The 17,126-nt window shown below is 36.3% G+C and overlaps 1 protein-coding gene across 3 annotated transcripts in view; it reads right to left on the bottom strand.

The window, feature by feature from the left end:
* Positions 1 to 2,460: 2,460 nt before the first annotated feature.
* TRMT1L (tRNA methyltransferase 1 homolog (S. cerevisiae)-like) overlaps positions 2,461 to 17,126 on the bottom strand; it is a 39,878-nt gene continuing 25,212 nt past the window's right edge. The window contains exons 11-15 of one of the 3 annotated variants that reach the window (XM_011973239.1): positions 13,118 to 13,196; positions 9,370 to 9,536; positions 8,269 to 8,331; positions 4,759 to 4,885; positions 2,461 to 4,649 (exon numbers count right to left, since the gene is read on the bottom strand). In XM_011973239.1, the coding sequence (XP_011828629.1) occupies positions 4,397 to 4,649; positions 4,759 to 4,885; positions 8,269 to 8,331; positions 9,370 to 9,536; positions 13,118 to 13,196 (689 nt within the window). In that variant the 3' untranslated portion in view covers positions 2,461 to 4,396. The remainder of the gene's footprint in view (positions 4,650 to 4,758; positions 4,886 to 8,268; positions 8,332 to 9,369; positions 9,537 to 13,117; positions 13,197 to 17,126) is intronic. The other 2 variants (XM_011973254.1, XM_011973246.1) reach the window with 2 other exon arrangements.

Genomic DNA, 17,126 nt, shown 5'->3' with positions numbered 1-17,126 from the left:
TAGCATGTGCTCCTTATAATTTTTGCTTTGCAAACATTTATTACTCAATTTAAACCCCCCACCATTACAATTTCTGTCACTCAGATTTACCAAAACTTGGGTAAATTATGTTGTTTTTATTGATCTTTCTTAGATGTATGCATGGCTCACATGTATTTCAGTGTTGAATATTAGAAGTGTTTGGGGTCTCTACTTAGAAGTTTGGTGATGTTTTTGTGACCAGGAATGTGGTGTAGGGACTTAATTCTTGTTGATATTAATTATCCTATGGTTAAGTTGGTTTCATTGTAAGTCATTTTGTTTAAAGTCACGTTTCGAAGAGCCTATCAGCAGCAGTAAGTGAGGACTTACTGTATGTAACAAAATCTTTACGGATTTGGACTTCAGAGAGTAGATTCTCACCAAATGTATTGAGATTTTCAAGTTGTAACTGATTATTGAGAGAGATCTGGAGTTCAATGGGCTTTTATCTTTTAGCTTCAAAAGGTTGAATTTGCAGTGATTTTTCTATTAATCTAAAACTAAAGCTCTGGAACAATATTGGCCATAGGAAATGAGAACGAAGTTGATAACAGTGTTTTCTATATAGGCATAGATTATAAAGTATAGTGGTTAAGAGGTTTTAGAAATGGAAAATGTACAATAGGGCAGTGGTTAACTATTCTTTTGTGATTAATTCTGTTCCATAAGTTTCTACCGGACTGCCTTTGGCCAAATAAGTATTAAAGTAATCTTCTATTTTACGTACATCTTTATGTGTTATTCAATAAAGGAAGATTACCAAGTGGCTAAAGCATGAGCTCTGAAGTTGGCCCGGGACTGGATCCTGGTTCTTTTACTAGCCAGTTTTAGAGTGGCACTGGATAAATAAGTTAATCTTGTTTAGCTTGAGTTTCTTTTTCTATGAAGTGGGGATGATCATAACTACTGCTATGGATTATATAGTCTATGTAAAGACAGCACTGTGTAGTACTAAGTCTCATATAAATATAAGCTATTACAATTACTATTCCACTTTCTAGGGAATGTTTTTCCTAGGATTCTGCAAGCTGGCAGAATCCCTATCTTGTTGGGTCTTACAAGAGTAGGGAAACTGGTCAGGAAAAAGTGGTATTCTGAGAATAAGAGTTTTGGGAAGACTTTCGATGAGTTGAGTATCCTAAATCCCAAACTCCCCACTTGAAGGTGAAGGAACCCCTTAGATATGCTTGTTACCTTGACTGACCAATCCCTTAATAACCTCACTTAAAGGAGTTAGTTACCTTGCACAAAGAAGCCCATATGTCCTATCCCTACAATCCCTCATTGTTTCCAGGACACAGTTTGAGTCAGATCCCAGCATGTCCCAGGGAGACAAATACTAAGTGTGGTCTGAAAGAGTCTTTTTTTGGATCTTAATATTGATAGGTGGAGAATATCTGTGGAACTAGATTCTGAGTATGTAGGACTTTGAAAGAAAGGACATAAATTAGGTCAAATGATTATTATGGGTAAACCTATAGCAGAGATTTTGGCTCAGTCTATCAGACTGAACAGCTCGAAGTAGTCCTTTTTACTTGGTGGAAAGACATTTTGACTCAGCAGTGGCTCATCTAAATTAGAGATGATATGCCAGAAACTCCTTGGTATGATGTAGAGAAAAGAAATCAAAGAAGAGGGGCCATGTTGGGGAGGGTTTCATATGAGTGATCCTCTAACTGTATCCCTCATAAGAGTCCAGTCAACTCTCCTTACCAAGGCATTGAGAAAAACACTTGGTGAGCAGATCACCAGCACTCCTGAAAAGCTGTATAGTCTGTCTGTAGGCCAGAGATGCCAGTGGGAATGCACTCCATGATTCAATGTGCATTTTCAAGACTGTATTGTGTCAGAGACAAAGTAGTGCATTCAATTGCTAGACTAGAAAGGTGGGCATGGTTACTGTAATAGACAGCAGGAACCACAGGATAATCAGTATAGTCTAACATAAGGTCTGGCTTTGGCTGAAGGATCATGTGATCTAAAGAACGAAAATGGATAGTCCTATTTGGTTTATGTTACTAAAAACTGTCTGACTTGAGCCACTATAGTAATCATGAGCCCTTATCTAATTTTCAGGTCTGACTTAATTCAATTTCTGGAGGCCTTGGAGAAAGGACTCTGACATATCACAAGTATGTATTATGTATCTCTTAGCATTCTCCAGAGTAATCTGGGGCCATTTACCAGAGCAGTTATACAGTGCAGAAAGAAATTCCTAGACCTTTTGGGCTCACCAAATGTGTTGAATTAGTTCTAATTTTGGGCAACCAGAGTATCACACATTTATTCAGAGTGGAGTCTTGTGGAAGTCAGTAGAAGTGGAGTTTTGCCCCAAGTCCACCACAGTGACCCCCAAACCCATCCCTTGGTTACCTCTCCCATTTCCTGAGTGTATGGCTAGAGTATTAACATTAGCAACTAGCACAGTCAACACACTGGTTTCCTTAACTGGTTCTTTTGTTTATCAAGTTTTAATGAAAGGATACAACTGATGTAACTTTACAACGTGATAAACATTTGCAGTGTCCCAAATTACTACTATTGTTACGAGAATAAGATTGCTCAGGTTGCTAAATGGAATTTTTAAAGTATTTCCTCTTTTGGTTGATGTAGTACCTGATCACAGAGTTCTAAACTACCTCCTATCAAATTTTTCTTTGAAAAATCTGCCTTTATATGTGAAATTAATATATACATGTATTTTAGATAACAGCAATTTACAGGTTTGTAAAATTAAATTAGGATCTTTGCATTAAGCCCTACTCATCATTGATCAACATATATCATGCTGATAAGCATTTAGCAAAATTTGGGACTGATATTCAATAATATGTATTAAATCAGATAATCTGAGTGCTAGGATAGTTTGCCTCCTGGATTTATACTAATTTTTATTTTTAATAATATGAACAAAAAACTCATTCTGCTCATTTGTAGGTTATAATTTTAACTGGCAAGAATTACAGAGCAGAATTTTTTTAATGGTCATTATAGAAACTAGCTTGCACTTCACCTATTTCTTGATTTTACTGAAATTTATGACCACATTAATTGGAGAAAGGAAAATAAACTGTCTTGGGAATATGCTGTAATAGCACAAAGAGATTTTCCTTCATTTCTGCAAAATTAATATTCTATATTCATCTAATGCCCATCCACCAGATTTTTTTGTATATGTCACAGAAGTACTTTTTTCTTAGGTAGTATATTTAAACCTTTCAGTTATAATAATTACCACCCCCTCCTCCCCCAACCCCTGACTTAATGTTTGTAAAAAGTTACATACCTTAAGAAATATTTACGGATAAATATGGATTAAATCCTTGAGACAAAAACCCAAACTTTAAACCAAATCCTTTCATCCAAAATCTTATATTCAAATGAAGTAAAAATTCCATTAAGGAAACAATATATTTTTTTTCAACTAATTTTTATAGTTACATCAGCCTGGGCTAATTATACAAAAAATTTATACAAATACAAAACCAAAAATACCAAACCAAACAACAACAAAAAAACAACCCCCAAACCCAAAAACTCTCACTCTATAAGGTGACAAATTTTACTTCTGAGAGGTAGTACAACCAACCAAATGAATACTCTACGTGCATTAACTGAGGCACTTAAGATCACCCAACCTGTTTAATTTATAACCAAATCTCCCCTCTTCAGGATTTCAGTGCTCATGAACAAGTATTAGAACAATGGTCTCAATTTATTTTGACAAAATCTTACTTTGAAGTTTACTCATTTAGACCCTAAAGTTATAAAAATAAAGTACTTCTATCTCAGGCAAGTATTTAATTTCTCAAAAGCTAGTAAGAAATGAAAAGATCAATGTGGGGAGAAGTATGATTTCTTAAAAATGGGTACATATTTTAGTTTTCTAATTGTGAAAAACATTTATGACCTGTAAGAACATTGTTCTTCCTATTCTATTCAGGGTCATTTTAATATGTGAGCCTTTAGCTTCATTTTGTACACTACAAATAGGAAAACATAAACATCATGAATCAGTTTAAGCAGAGATGTGATTAAGAATTGTAAAAGATAGCTTTCATAACATACATAAAATTCCAAACACTTTGCATGTGAAAATTTTCCGAATGATTAAGCAGTAGGGTGATCTCAGTGAGACTTGGCTTCATATGAAATGTTTCCATTAAAATTTTAAGTTTGCCTTAAAACAAAAAGAACTTGGAAAGCAAAGCTCCCAAACCAGCTAAGTTAGAAACTGGTCAGTTTCTGAATGAAAATGACACTGTCTTTTTATTTTTACTCTACTGAATTGAAAGAACAGAAAAAGAACTACAGTTGGTATAGAGAACTATTAGGTCATCTATACAGACACCTGAGAACCAACTCTTTTCTATGTTTACCATCTTCTGCAGCCACTTGCTTCTGCTTTGTCATTCACTGACATTTCAACTCTTTCAGTTACTGTATCTTCAGATGCTGACTGGACAAGGCTTTCTGACTGTCCTCCAGTGTAGGTGGGGGTGCTGTACTTTAAAAGGATAGATTTAAACTGCATCAGAGGTGCATCTGTGCGTACACCCATTGGGTCAAAATGAGTTCGGCTTACTCGAAAGCCTGCTTGAGATAAATAGCACAAAAACTTCTTTAACCTGCAACAAGGAAAGAAAAGAAAAAATAATCAGGTTTTTGTATTTTTATGTAAATCACAATATTATTAAAATATAAAATATATACTTTGTCATTCACTGGGTGTCTTACTTTGGCATATTCATTCCTTTAATGCTGTGTCTATGAATGTTGTAATAAAAGGGAGGATGTTCAGTACTGACATCAGTCTTTTGCTTCTTGCCTAAATTTGTGATCATTTCATTACTTTTTCTCTTTCCTGCAACATACACATACAAAGTTAGCATGCTCTTAAAAATTACAAGCCAAATACTTTTATAACTATATATTTGTCTCAAGTCTAAATCCTGACACATTATTTCAACCTGTCTCTCCAATCTTAATTCTTATATTCTATTTTCACTGTCCTTCACTTATGTAATTTTCATATTTAACTGTCTGCTGAATCAGAACTTCCTTTCTACCTTCTTCAACTTCAAGTCACACTCTATTTTGTCTCCTGTAGGAAGCCATCTGTGAATTTGGGGCCAGTCACTTCACAGATTTCATTGTTGGTAATACTACACTACACTACTCAGAGTTTGATTAAGTTCTGTCATTTTTTTCTTTTCTTATAGTTCCTTAATGTGTGTAAAAGTCCTTTCTCCCCAAGTTATATTCTAAGTTCCTAAGGACAATGTCTTTCATTTTTATACCTGTATTTCTACTGAGTGCTCAGTATTGGATACATAGTGGGTCTTCAGTAATCACAAAACAAAGAAAAACAACACAAAGTCTTGAGAGCTTGGACAGAGAAACTGATAAAAGGTCAATGTTATTATCTCATTGCCTATTTCTCATCACAGCACTCAGTTTTTTCATTTTGAGTGAAAGGAAGACAGCAAGTAAGATTTTAGAACTGTATCCTTCCAAAAATCACAACATGAAAACAACTGAGATAGCTATCCAATACTATAATGAGATTTTGCCTGGTGTTCAATCCTTGATTATTTATATATGAATGTTATGGTCAAACCTTACTTCCTCAGGGAAAGTAATTAACATCTGCTTAAGGAAAGTATTCAGAAGGTGCCAGGGGCATTGACATACACCTATAGTCCCAGCTACTTGGGAGGCTCATGTGGCAGGATCGCTTGAGCCCAGGAGTTTGAGTCTAGCCTGGGCAACATAGCAAGACCCTGTCTCTTAAAAAAAAAAGTATTAAAAAGGCAAAGTTGATACATAAAATGATAAATTACATTCAAAATAAATATAAATTATTGCTGAATTGTTGCCTTTTTACATAAAAACATAAAGCAAAAAGGACAACCTGGGATCCATCCATCAAATCAGAATTATAATTTGAAATCTAAAATTTGAAATTGCATGAAATCTAATGAGGCACCTAGTCAAAGGATAGATACCCAGATTTAGTACAAGTTTTAGGAGCATCTGAGGCAAAAAATCTGATGTAATACCTTAATAGTGACTATCATCAGCAGTATACAGATTTTTTTTTTGGCCCAGTAATTTCTTCCTTTTCAAAAAATTTCAACTTTCCTTATCAATTAAAGGGTATATCTGTAGGTTTGTTACATGGGTAAATTGTGTAACGCTGGGGCTTGGAGTCCCAACAACACCAGCACCCAGGCAGTGGGCATAATACCCAGCAGGTGGTTCTTCAGTCCAGGCCCCAACCCATCCCTCCTCCATCTAGTAGTCCCCAGTGTCTATTATTCCCATCTGATGTCCATGAGTACCCAAAGTTTAGCTCCCACTTATAAGTGAGAGCACGGGGCTTTGGTTTTCTGTTCTTGCATTAGTTTTATTAGGATAATGGCCTAGAGCTCCATCCATGTTGCTGCAAAGAGCATGATTTTGTTCTTTTTTATGGCTGCATATTATTCCATAGTACATATGTACATTTTCTTTATCCAGTCCATTGGTGATGGGCACTTAGGTTGATTCTATGTCTTTGCTATTGTGAATAGCACTGCAATCAACATATAACGTATCTTTGACAGAATGAGTTATTTTCCTTTGGGTTTGCATAGTACTATCATTTTAAGATTTTATGTGTTGACCAATGGCCTTAGAATAACCATATAATTTAAGAGTTATAGAAGAGCCCACAAAAATTAGTCTAATTTCCTTAATTTATATATGAGAAAGGCTCACAGATTAAAAACAATTTTTTTTTTTTTTAAGATAGAGTCTGGCTATGTTGCCCAGGCTCACACAATCCTCACACTATCCTCCCACTTCAGCCTCCTGAGTAGCTGAGATTACAGGTGTGTGCTATTGTGCTCTTGGCTTTTGAAAATATTTTTAAAGCTTATTTGTTTTACTTTATCCTAAAAAGGATTTAAGACAATTTTGCTGAAGGGGAGGGACCTGGGTGAGTTTATATAACAGCGCCTGCAGTAGGATAATGATCTTAAATCTAATTTTTTTTTTTTTTTGAGACAGTCTTGATCTGTCACCCAGGCTGGAGTGCAGTGGTGCAATCTTGGCTCACTGCAGCCTCTGCCTCCCAAGTTCAAGCAATTCTCCCACCTCAGCCTCTCAAGTAGCTGGGATTACAGGCTTGCACCGACGCACCTGGCTAATTTTTGTGTTTTTACTAGAGACGGGGTTTCACTATGTTGGCAAGGCTGGTCTTGAACTCTGACCTCAAGTGATCTGCCCATCTCGGCCTCCCAAAGTGCTGGGATTACAGGCATGAGCCACTATGCCCAGCAAATCTAATATTCTTTACAGTGTATCATAATGCTTCTTTGTCTTCCCTCCAACAGAGAAATTAGGTAGAATATATCAATTTAAGTTATCAAATTAAATATATCAATTTAAGTTATCAACAGAGAAATTAGGTAGAATATTATCAATTTAAGTTATCAAGATGCCAAATGAACATGGCTGTTGGAAAGAGTATACAGTAGCTATTTAAACTATATACTATTAAAAGGAATTTAAGTTTCCTTTCTTTGAAGGTCAACACTAAACTGTTCAGCAACTAATAAAAAATTACAGCTTATAACTAAAGGCCACCGCTCTTTCAAACTTAACACTCTACAGTCTTCTTTTCATCTGTATTCAAAAACACATCTGGAATCTAAAGTTTTTTAAAAAGCAAAACAAAACCTTAGACATTAAGGCAATGGTATTTTAAATCTTAACGTCCTTTTAATATGAATTTACAGTGCCTAACACAGTTATATTTAAAGTATGCACATATCCTAAATTATATGAAAGGCCATATAATAAAATCTTTTGGCTGGAGAATGAGGTCTTCTGGTTAAATGGAATTGCTATAAATCATATATTAATGAGCAATTTTAAAAAGAATTAGAATAAAATTTTATCTTAACTATAAAATTATAACTTTATCATATCTAAATTGATCTTATTTTATTCACATGATTCAAGATCATACAGTTCGTTCAAAGGGATAACCATATATTGCAGATGTGAACAAAGCATATGTTAACAGAAATTTCCAATGTGTGAATGTTGATAAACAAGTTTTACTACAGTTTTGTTGTCATTTAATATGAAATGTATTTTTAAGTAGGCTATCATGGCAATCTCTTTTCTTCCTACCCTTTTGCTATATGCCATTTTGACCTGATATGTACAAATGTACACACATATATGCATACATACCTTGTGCAATGTAATTATCTGTTGTGGTGTCATCTGTAGTTTTAATAAATACACCATTTTCTTCTAAAAAAAAAAGCAAATGGGAAAAGAAAATATTTTACAGAATGACATAAAGCAACTCAACTCAAAGTTTAAATAAAACTTTATGAAATTCCATCCACACTATTTTCATGAATATGCAAGAGACTCTGTGGCCAAACTGAACTGCAAAAATTACATTGTTTAACCCTCTATAATAGCAGCTTCTAATTATTTATGAGAACACTAGGATATTCAATAGGCTCACCTTTATATCAACAGTCAAGCTACAACTACAAAATTGGCTGTTTGTACTAAAGAGAAAAAAAACACATAGCTTTACTGAATGAGAAGTATAAATCTAGTTTCTGTGTCTCCATAGATATTATAATTTTTGGCCACATTACTCCTAAAGTTTCTTTTTCTAGAAAGCAGATCTAGGGTAATAAAAATCACAAAGGAACTTTAGGGTTTTTTTTTTTTTTAATTCTTTCTAAAAAATCTAGTAAAATTAAAAATACATAAAAAAGGGAGGTTATCTTAAAAAAAATTGTCAGCGCATGGTGGTTTGCCTGTAATCCCAGCCACTTTGGGAGGCCAAGGTGGGAGGACTGCTTGAGCCCAGGAGTTTGAGATCAGCCTTGACAATATGGTGAGACCCCATCTCTATAAAATTATTAGCCAGGTGTGGTGGTGCATGCTTGTGGTTCCAGCTACACAGGAGGTTGAGGCTGAGGCAAGAGGATTGCCTGAGTCCAGGAGGTTGAGACTGCAGTGAGCCATGTTTGTGCCACTTGCATTCCAGCTTGGGTGAAAAAGTGAGACCCAGTATCCAAAAAAACGCAACAAAATCAACAATACTATTCATCATTCATCTATTCATCTCAGGCCTGATTATAAGCCTGAAGAAAACTATCTAATTAAAAAAAAAAATTAACCAGATTATGATTAGACTCATTAGAGAGGATTTACTAAAAACACTATAATTATATTGCTTTTATTATAACATCAAATACAATTGAAAAAGATACAGTATTTTTGGTAAGTAAATTAAAGCTAGTAAGCTAGTATTCAATTAGTCACCTTGCTTGTTGAGATTTGAAGGTGTATGAATTGAAAACTGACTTTGAGGCGTACACTCTGATTCAAAGATTAATGTCTTTATTAGGGTCTGAATGTCATCCAAACCATGGTGAAGTGATTCAAATAGCATTCTTTTGAGGAATCCAGTATTGAAAAGGGAACTTGACCTGAAAAGAAAAGAATATACAGAGAACTGGGTTTGAGAAATATTTCTCTTTAAAAAAAAAAAAGTCTTCACAATTTAAGTAAGACATATAATTAATTATATGACAGAGTAATACTTAAATTAAAAAATAATTTATGATTTAATTTAAAACTGTTTATTATTATTTTTTGAGAGTCCCATCCTGTTGCCTAGGCTGGAGTATTTTATTATTTTTTAATAGAGATGGAGTCTCATCATGTTGCCCAGGCTGATCTCAAACTACTGAGCTCAAGGGATCCTCCTACCTTGGCTTCCCAAAGTGCTGGGATTACAGGTGTGAGATTCCACATGCCTGGCCTAAAACTTTTTATTTTCTATTTGCCACTCATTTTATCATATCAGTTCTCTAAACTAGTAGCATTAGTCAAGGAAACCTAAGTCAGTAAGAATCTACTGAGGCTGGGAAGGGGAGAATTAGTCAAGGACACTTAAGTCAATAAGAATCTACTGAGGCTGGGAAGGAGAGAAGGGAGAGGGTGATGAAGAGGGGTAAAAGAATATAAATGTATTTATTATCATTGAAGTATATAGTTAAAAATGGTAAAGAAGGAAAATGTTATATGTGTGTTACCTTAATAAAAAAAATAATTTATTGAGCTCTCATAAGGTATACAGTACTGTGGTACATAAAGGGTGTGTGGAGGATATACCAAAATAAAATATACAATGTTGACCTTACAAAAGCCTATAAATCTAGACAGGAAAATAGAGCAATGAACAGGTTTTCACAATGCACATTCTAGTCACTAATAGAAAATCTTAATTCTGGTGTGTTTATGGTGGCAGGATGGGGCAGGACAGGGCAGGGGAGCACATATATGAGAATTGTATGTGGTGATGGTATGGTTCAAAAATGGTCTGGGGTGAATCTGATATGCTTCCCATTTAATTTGAGAATCACAGGTATAATGGACAAAAATGAAATTCTGAGTAAGATAAACTGGATTCCAATCCTGGCTCCACCACTTACTAGTTATGTAATCTTTTTATTAAGAGACAGGGTCTCACTATGCTGCCCAGGCTGAACTTGAATTCCTGGGCTCAAGGGATCCTCCTGCCTCAGCCTCCTGAGTAGGTGGGACTATAGATGTGTGCAACTGTGCTGGGCTAGCTATATAATCTTGAGTAATTACTACTTTTGAGTCTTGTATTCCTCATCATGAAATGTAAAATAAAACTTTTTTTTTTTTTGAGACAGTCTCGCTCTGTTGCCCAGGCTAGAGTGCAGTGGTGCAATCTTGGCCCACTGCAAACTCTGCCTCCTGGGTTCACGCCATTCTCCTGCCTCAGCCTCCCAAAGTGCTGGGATTACAGGCGTGAGCCACCGTGACTGGCCAAAAATAAAACTTCTCTATATATCCTCAATGTATGGTAGTTACTATTGTTAGGGTTAGCAAATATATATGAAAGAATATATGATCTTAAATTATCAAATATGTGATCAATAGAAGATACACTAAAGGGAATTTAGAGATTATATTGGGTTGAAGCACTAAGGAGAGACTTCAAAAAGAAAGTACAATTTGAACTGGAGGTGGTAGAGAGGGGGAAGGTATTCTCATGAGTGTAAAGACATGAACACAATAGCTTTCATGTGGAAATCATAAGGTTTTATTAAGAATTCAGGCTGGGCGTCGTGGCTGACGCCTGTAATCCCACCACTTCAGGAGGCTGAGGTGGGCGGAGTCAGGAGTTCAAGACTAGCCTGGCCAACATGGTGAAACCCCCTCTCTATTAAAAATACAGAAATTAGCTGCGTGCAGTGGCATATGCCTGTAGTTCCAGCTACTCGGGAGGCTGAGTCAGGAGAATCGCTTGAACCCAAAAGGCGGAGGTTGCAGTAAGCCAAGATCATGCCATTGTACTTCAGCCTGGGCAACAAAGTGGGACTCTGTCTCAAAAATAAAAAATAAAAAAAGAATTCAGTCCTGGGAGTCAGAAAACCTAAGTTCTAGCCTTGGCTGTGGTATGAATTTTTTTGGTCAGTTTTAGCAAGCACTTAAAAACACTGTGCCATAGTTTCTTCATGTGTAAAATAAGGCAGTTAGGCTAGAAATCTTCCTTCTGGATCCAGTAACCTGCTATTTTTAATTTCCTCAGTTCTGAATCAGTGAGTAGGATCAATGTGCAGATGCTATAGGTGAGAACTAGTTTTAGAAGAACTAGAAGGTAGGGTTGGCTAGGTCTTTCTTAATCTAAGAGTATTTAATAAGATGAAGATAAAATAATGAGCATCAGCACAAAGACATTTACCATTTGGGTCGATTTCTAGGTTTAGTAGGTGCTTAAGCCTTGACCTTATAAAGTAATGAGAAGAAATTTGCAATTCTTGTCACAATGTTGTTAGGAATCTTGAATTTCTGTAAAAATCTTGGCTGGGTGCAGTAGCTCATGCCTATAATCCCCAGTACTTTGGGAGGCCAAGGCAGGCAGATCACTTGAGGTTGGGAGTTCGATATCAGCCTGACCAACATGGAGAAACCTGGTCTCTACTAAAAAAATACAAAATTAGCTGGGCATGGTGGCACATGCCTGTAATCCTGGCTACTCAGGAGGCTGAGGTAGGAAAATTGCTTGAACCTGGGAGGCAGAGGTTGCAGTGAGCCAAGATAGCGCCATTGCGCTCCAGCCTGGGCAACAAGAGCGAAACTGTCTCAAAAAAGAAAAAAAGAATCTCTAGTAACAAACTTAAGGTAAGAATTCTGATTAAAAATAATTTGGCAGGGTGTGGTGGCTCACACCTGTAAGCCTAGTACTTTGGGAGGCCAAGGCAGGCAGACCACCTGAGATCAGGAGTTCGAGAAAAGCCTGGCAAACATGGCGAAACCCAGTCTGTAATAAAAGTACAAAAATTAGCCAGGTGTGGTGGCAGGTGTCTGTAATCCCAGCTACTCAGGAGGCTGAGGCAGGAGAATCGCTTTAACCTGGGAGAGGGAGGTTGCAGTGAGTCGAGATTGCGCCACTGCACTCCAGCCTGGGAAACGAGCGAGACTCCATCTCAAACAAACAAAAAAAACCCAAATCAACTTTAAGGTACAATTAGCTGTTACCAATGATGCAAAAGCATATACACATTAAATATTTCCAATTGTGTACCATCTAAATAACTTTACCTAAAACAAAGGCAGACACTTTCACATGCCTTTCTCACTTAAAACTAATTCTTCTAGGACCTTTTACATGAGTTAGCTCTTCTATAAAAAGTTATTGTGATCATTTAAAAATCACATGCTAGATCTACAATGATCAATTTTAAAAAGCTTCTTTCTTACTATTCAGAAATGAATTATCTAGTTTTCAGATCATCCAGGCTTCTCTTTTATCTCCATTGCCTCTTAGTTCTGTCACAAACTAGAGAGAATAACGGTAGAGAAAAATCTCAAAATATTAAACACCTCGGGTTCATAGGAGGAGAAGAGTCATAACTATTTGCCTAGACTTAACAATTGAATTTAAATGTGTTTTTTACCACACATAATAAAAATCCGCAATTAATCAATCAATAAATCAAATTTTAGTATGTTCTTATGGCTGGTCACATACCACAGAGGTCCAAGTTCTATTGCTGTCTTTCCAGGCATGCTTCCATGACAGTTACAAGGCAGCTGTCTATATGGGTTTTCTGTAAAAAGATAATAAAAGGAGAAGTCAAAGGAGAAGTGACTTATACAAATAGTAGTAATTGTTATATTAATATATTAATAATAATTTGCAGCTACTATATACTGAGGATCTACTATGTGCCAGGTATTATGCTAAATATTTTATGTATGCATATATATGTGTGTGTGCATGTGTGTATATATATATACACACACATACACGCACACACACACATATATTTTTTTAATTGAAGTCCTTACAACTCTCTGAAGTAGGTATGTTAAAATCTCAGTTATACAGATCAGAGGATTAAAGCTTGAGAGAGGTTGTGGAAATCCATGTCAAATGGCTTATTAGAGGTGTAACTGGTATTTACTTACTATACTACATGAAATAATATAAAGAAGGAAAGTCTTATAAAGTTTACAAGAGATTCATATTTCAAAACTAACTGATTAAGATATAATTTATGTGCAATAAAATATATATATTTTATGTAAAATGGTTGATGAGTTTTAACAAATATATACACTCACATAACCAACATCCCAATCAAAATGTAGATATTTCTCGTAAGTTAACTCTTCTGAATTTGGAAAGAAAATGAATTGCTCTATTCCTTATGCTTGATTCATATTCAGCCTTCAAATGTAGGCTAGAATCTAATTTGGCTTAAAAAGCAATGAATGAGAGGCCTGATATAATCACAAGGAAATTGGGGAGATACTAGCACTATTCTTAGTTTTCAAAATGGGCTAATATTTGACTATGGAACTTTTAAATGCACTCAAGGCTCACATAGTCATTTTATATCAGAAATTCTCCAACTAATTCCCTCCACTCTAGGCCACTCCTGGGTTGATCATTCACTTTCTTGGAATGAACTGATCTAATCAATCAGTCCCAGATATATTCAGAACCAAAGAACGGTGGCAGGAACACAGGTCAATAGCCTCCTGCTAGATGATAATATCACTGCTATTCAATACAATTATTGGTATAATGCATAGTTATGAGATCTTATTTTACATTTACTTAAAAGTGTCCTTCACTGCTCCTAGGTCTACTTTTCAGTATTATTTAACTCTAAGCCTTGATGAAAGGGTGTGGTTAGCACTGATCTAAGTTTTGTTGAGAACTATGGTCCTCAAATAGGAGTACACTTAAGAAGTCTTCTCTTGAACCATTACATCACTAAACTACAAATACTTATAAGCAGGCATCATCCAATTCAAGATGGCAATTTATACTATAGTTGTCAGCTACACCCACTTACCGCAGGCAGACAGCATAAATGAATTATTAATCAGCTTGTATCTTCATGCACTTTGCAAAATAATCTTATCATACAAACCTGTCTTTTCCCAAGCCTCTTTGCTAGGATTTCTCAGATCTAAATTAGCATCAGCAAATTTCCTCTCCGAGGGCCACTATCAATTCAAGTTACCAGCAACAAATAATGAAGCGGTAAAGAAGAAAGAAAACTAGTATTTCCATGTTACCGGTATATAAGCGAGGAAGGCAATACCAGATGAGGAATTAAAAAGTATTCGGAGACTTTTATTTAAATGCAATAGATTAAACATGCACTCTATCTCTGCTGTTTCTTAACGCTTAAATGACAGCAAGGAACAAAAATTAAACTACAAGAATAAATAAAATGGGAGAGGAGGTAACAAAACATGAGAGATGCCAATAAAATTTCAGAAGCAGGTATCACATACAATGGGGTAACTGATTATCAGACCAGAAAAATCTAAAGCGTAAGCCTGAAATGGATAGATGGGCAACCAACAAAACACAAAGTTCCTTAGTGTTGTGGGACCCTGTAACGGTTTGAAAATGGAGGGTAGGAGGGTAATGACTATCTCTGAAGATGACTGTAGAGAGGTATTGCAAAAAAGATGTCTGGTTACAACTTTTTAAAGGGTTCAGTTAAAACTCCACATCTTCTTTAATACAATCAAGCTTCTGTGTTTTCTGCATTCCAAAAGATGAAGTTAATCTTTGGTGAGGCTAAGCTACTGAGGATATGAAACCGTTAGTTTTTGTTACAGTTGAGAGTGAGATGTCTGAAAACAGAGGGATTCAGTAAAAATCTGCTTTCCAGTCTCTGTCCCCAGTGTGGCTCTCCCAGGGCTGCTAGAAGATTGGTTGATTCCTCTCTGGAAAAATTTACCAATCCAAGAGAAAAGATCTATATATACTTGTTGGCATTTGGGGATGTCTTACTAAAGTAAGACTTGTTGGCATTTGGGGGTATCTTATCACAGTAAAATCCATTGGTTTATTTTTATTTTTATTTTGAGACGGAGTCTCGCTCTGTCACCTAGGTTGGAGTGGAGTGGTGCGATCTCGGCTCACTGTAAGCTCTGCCCTCCCGGGCTCACGCCAGTCTCCTGCCTCAGCCTCCTGAGTAGCTGGGACTACAGGCGCCTGCCACCATGCTCGGCTAATTTTTTGTATTTTTAGTAGAGACGGGGTTTCACCGTGTAGCCAGGATGGTCTCGATCTCCTGACCTCACGATCTGCCCGCCTCGGCCTCCCAAAGTGCTGGGATTACAGGTGTGAGCCACTATGCCTGGCCAAATCTGTTGGTTTATAAGCTCTGCCCCAAGTGCTTCAAAACAATTTTTCACTGTGGACAACCGAAGACCACAAGACATTTGAGATCTATCATAACAGAGAACAAAACTACAAAACAGAAAAAGAAAGTTAAAAAACAGGAGAACTGAACAACAAAACAACAGCAACAATATAAAACAAACAAAAAACCCCTATTCTCCCCTAAATATAAAATATGCCCAAGTATAATCAATTCTTAGAAAGGTAAGAGATTTTGTATCCCTAAAACAATAATATGACACTATTAAAAAAGGAACAATAATCACTTGACTAGCCTAAAGAAAGAAAAAAAGGAACAGTGAAAAAAATATAAAATAACTCTTAGAAATGAACAAAATATGACAGAAATTTAAATAAGAGTTGGAAAATAAAAATTAAGGAAAAAGTATAAAGTAGAAACTAGAACTTTGTCAAAGAGATGAACAGTATAGATATTTTTAAAAATTAGAGGATTAATCTAGAAGATCCAAAATATAAACTAAACAGAGTTCCTGAAAGAGACAACAGATACAATTTGAAAGGCAAAACTTGCCGAAGAAATGACACCCCTCAAAGGCCAGGTGTGGTGGCTCATGCCTGTAATCCTAGCACTTTGGGGAGATGAGGTAGGCAGATCACTTGAGGTCAGGAGATTGAGACCAGCCTGACAAACATGCTGAAACCCTGTCACTACTAAACATACAAAAATTAGCTGGGAGTGGTTGCACAGGCCTGTAGTCCCAGCTACTCAGTAAGCTGAGGCAGGAGAATTGCTTGAACCTGGGAGGCAGAGGTTACAGTGAGCCAAGATCGCACTATTGCACTCCAGCCTGAACAACAGAGCGAGACTCCGTCTTAAAAAAAAGAAACAGAAAAAGAAAGAATTACCTCCCTTGCCCCCCAAATTTATCAGAGCTGAAGAGCTCAAGTTTCTGACTTAAAAGAACTCAGAGGCTAGGTGCAATGGTTCATGCCTGTAATCCCAGCACTTTGGGAGGCCAGGGAGGGTGGATCACTTGAGGTCAGGAGTTCGAGACCAGCCTGGCCAACATGGTGAGAGCCTGTCTCCAGTAAAAAATACAAAAGTTAGCTGAGCGTGGTGGCATGTGCCTGCAATCCCAGCTCCTCAGGAGGCTGAGTCACGAGAACTGCTTGAACCTAGGTGAAGGTTGCAGTGAGTTGATATCGTGCCACTGCACTCCAGCCTGGGTGACTGAGTGAGATTCCATCTCAAAAAAAAAAAAAAATAAAAAATAAATAAATAGAACTCAGATATTATCCAGTAAAATGAATTTTAAAAGATGAATTCATACACATATTATCTCAAAATTATTTTGGAATATTG

The sequence above is a fragment of the Mandrillus leucophaeus genome, unplaced genomic scaffold, assembly GCF_000951045.1.
Source record: "Mandrillus leucophaeus isolate KB7577 unplaced genomic scaffold, Mleu.le_1.0 Scaffold1000, whole genome shotgun sequence".
NCBI lineage: Eukaryota > Metazoa > Chordata > Mammalia > Primates > Cercopithecidae > Mandrillus > Mandrillus leucophaeus.
Note: the sequence above shows the minus strand (reverse complement) of the source record. Positions and strands in the feature narration are given on the sequence as shown.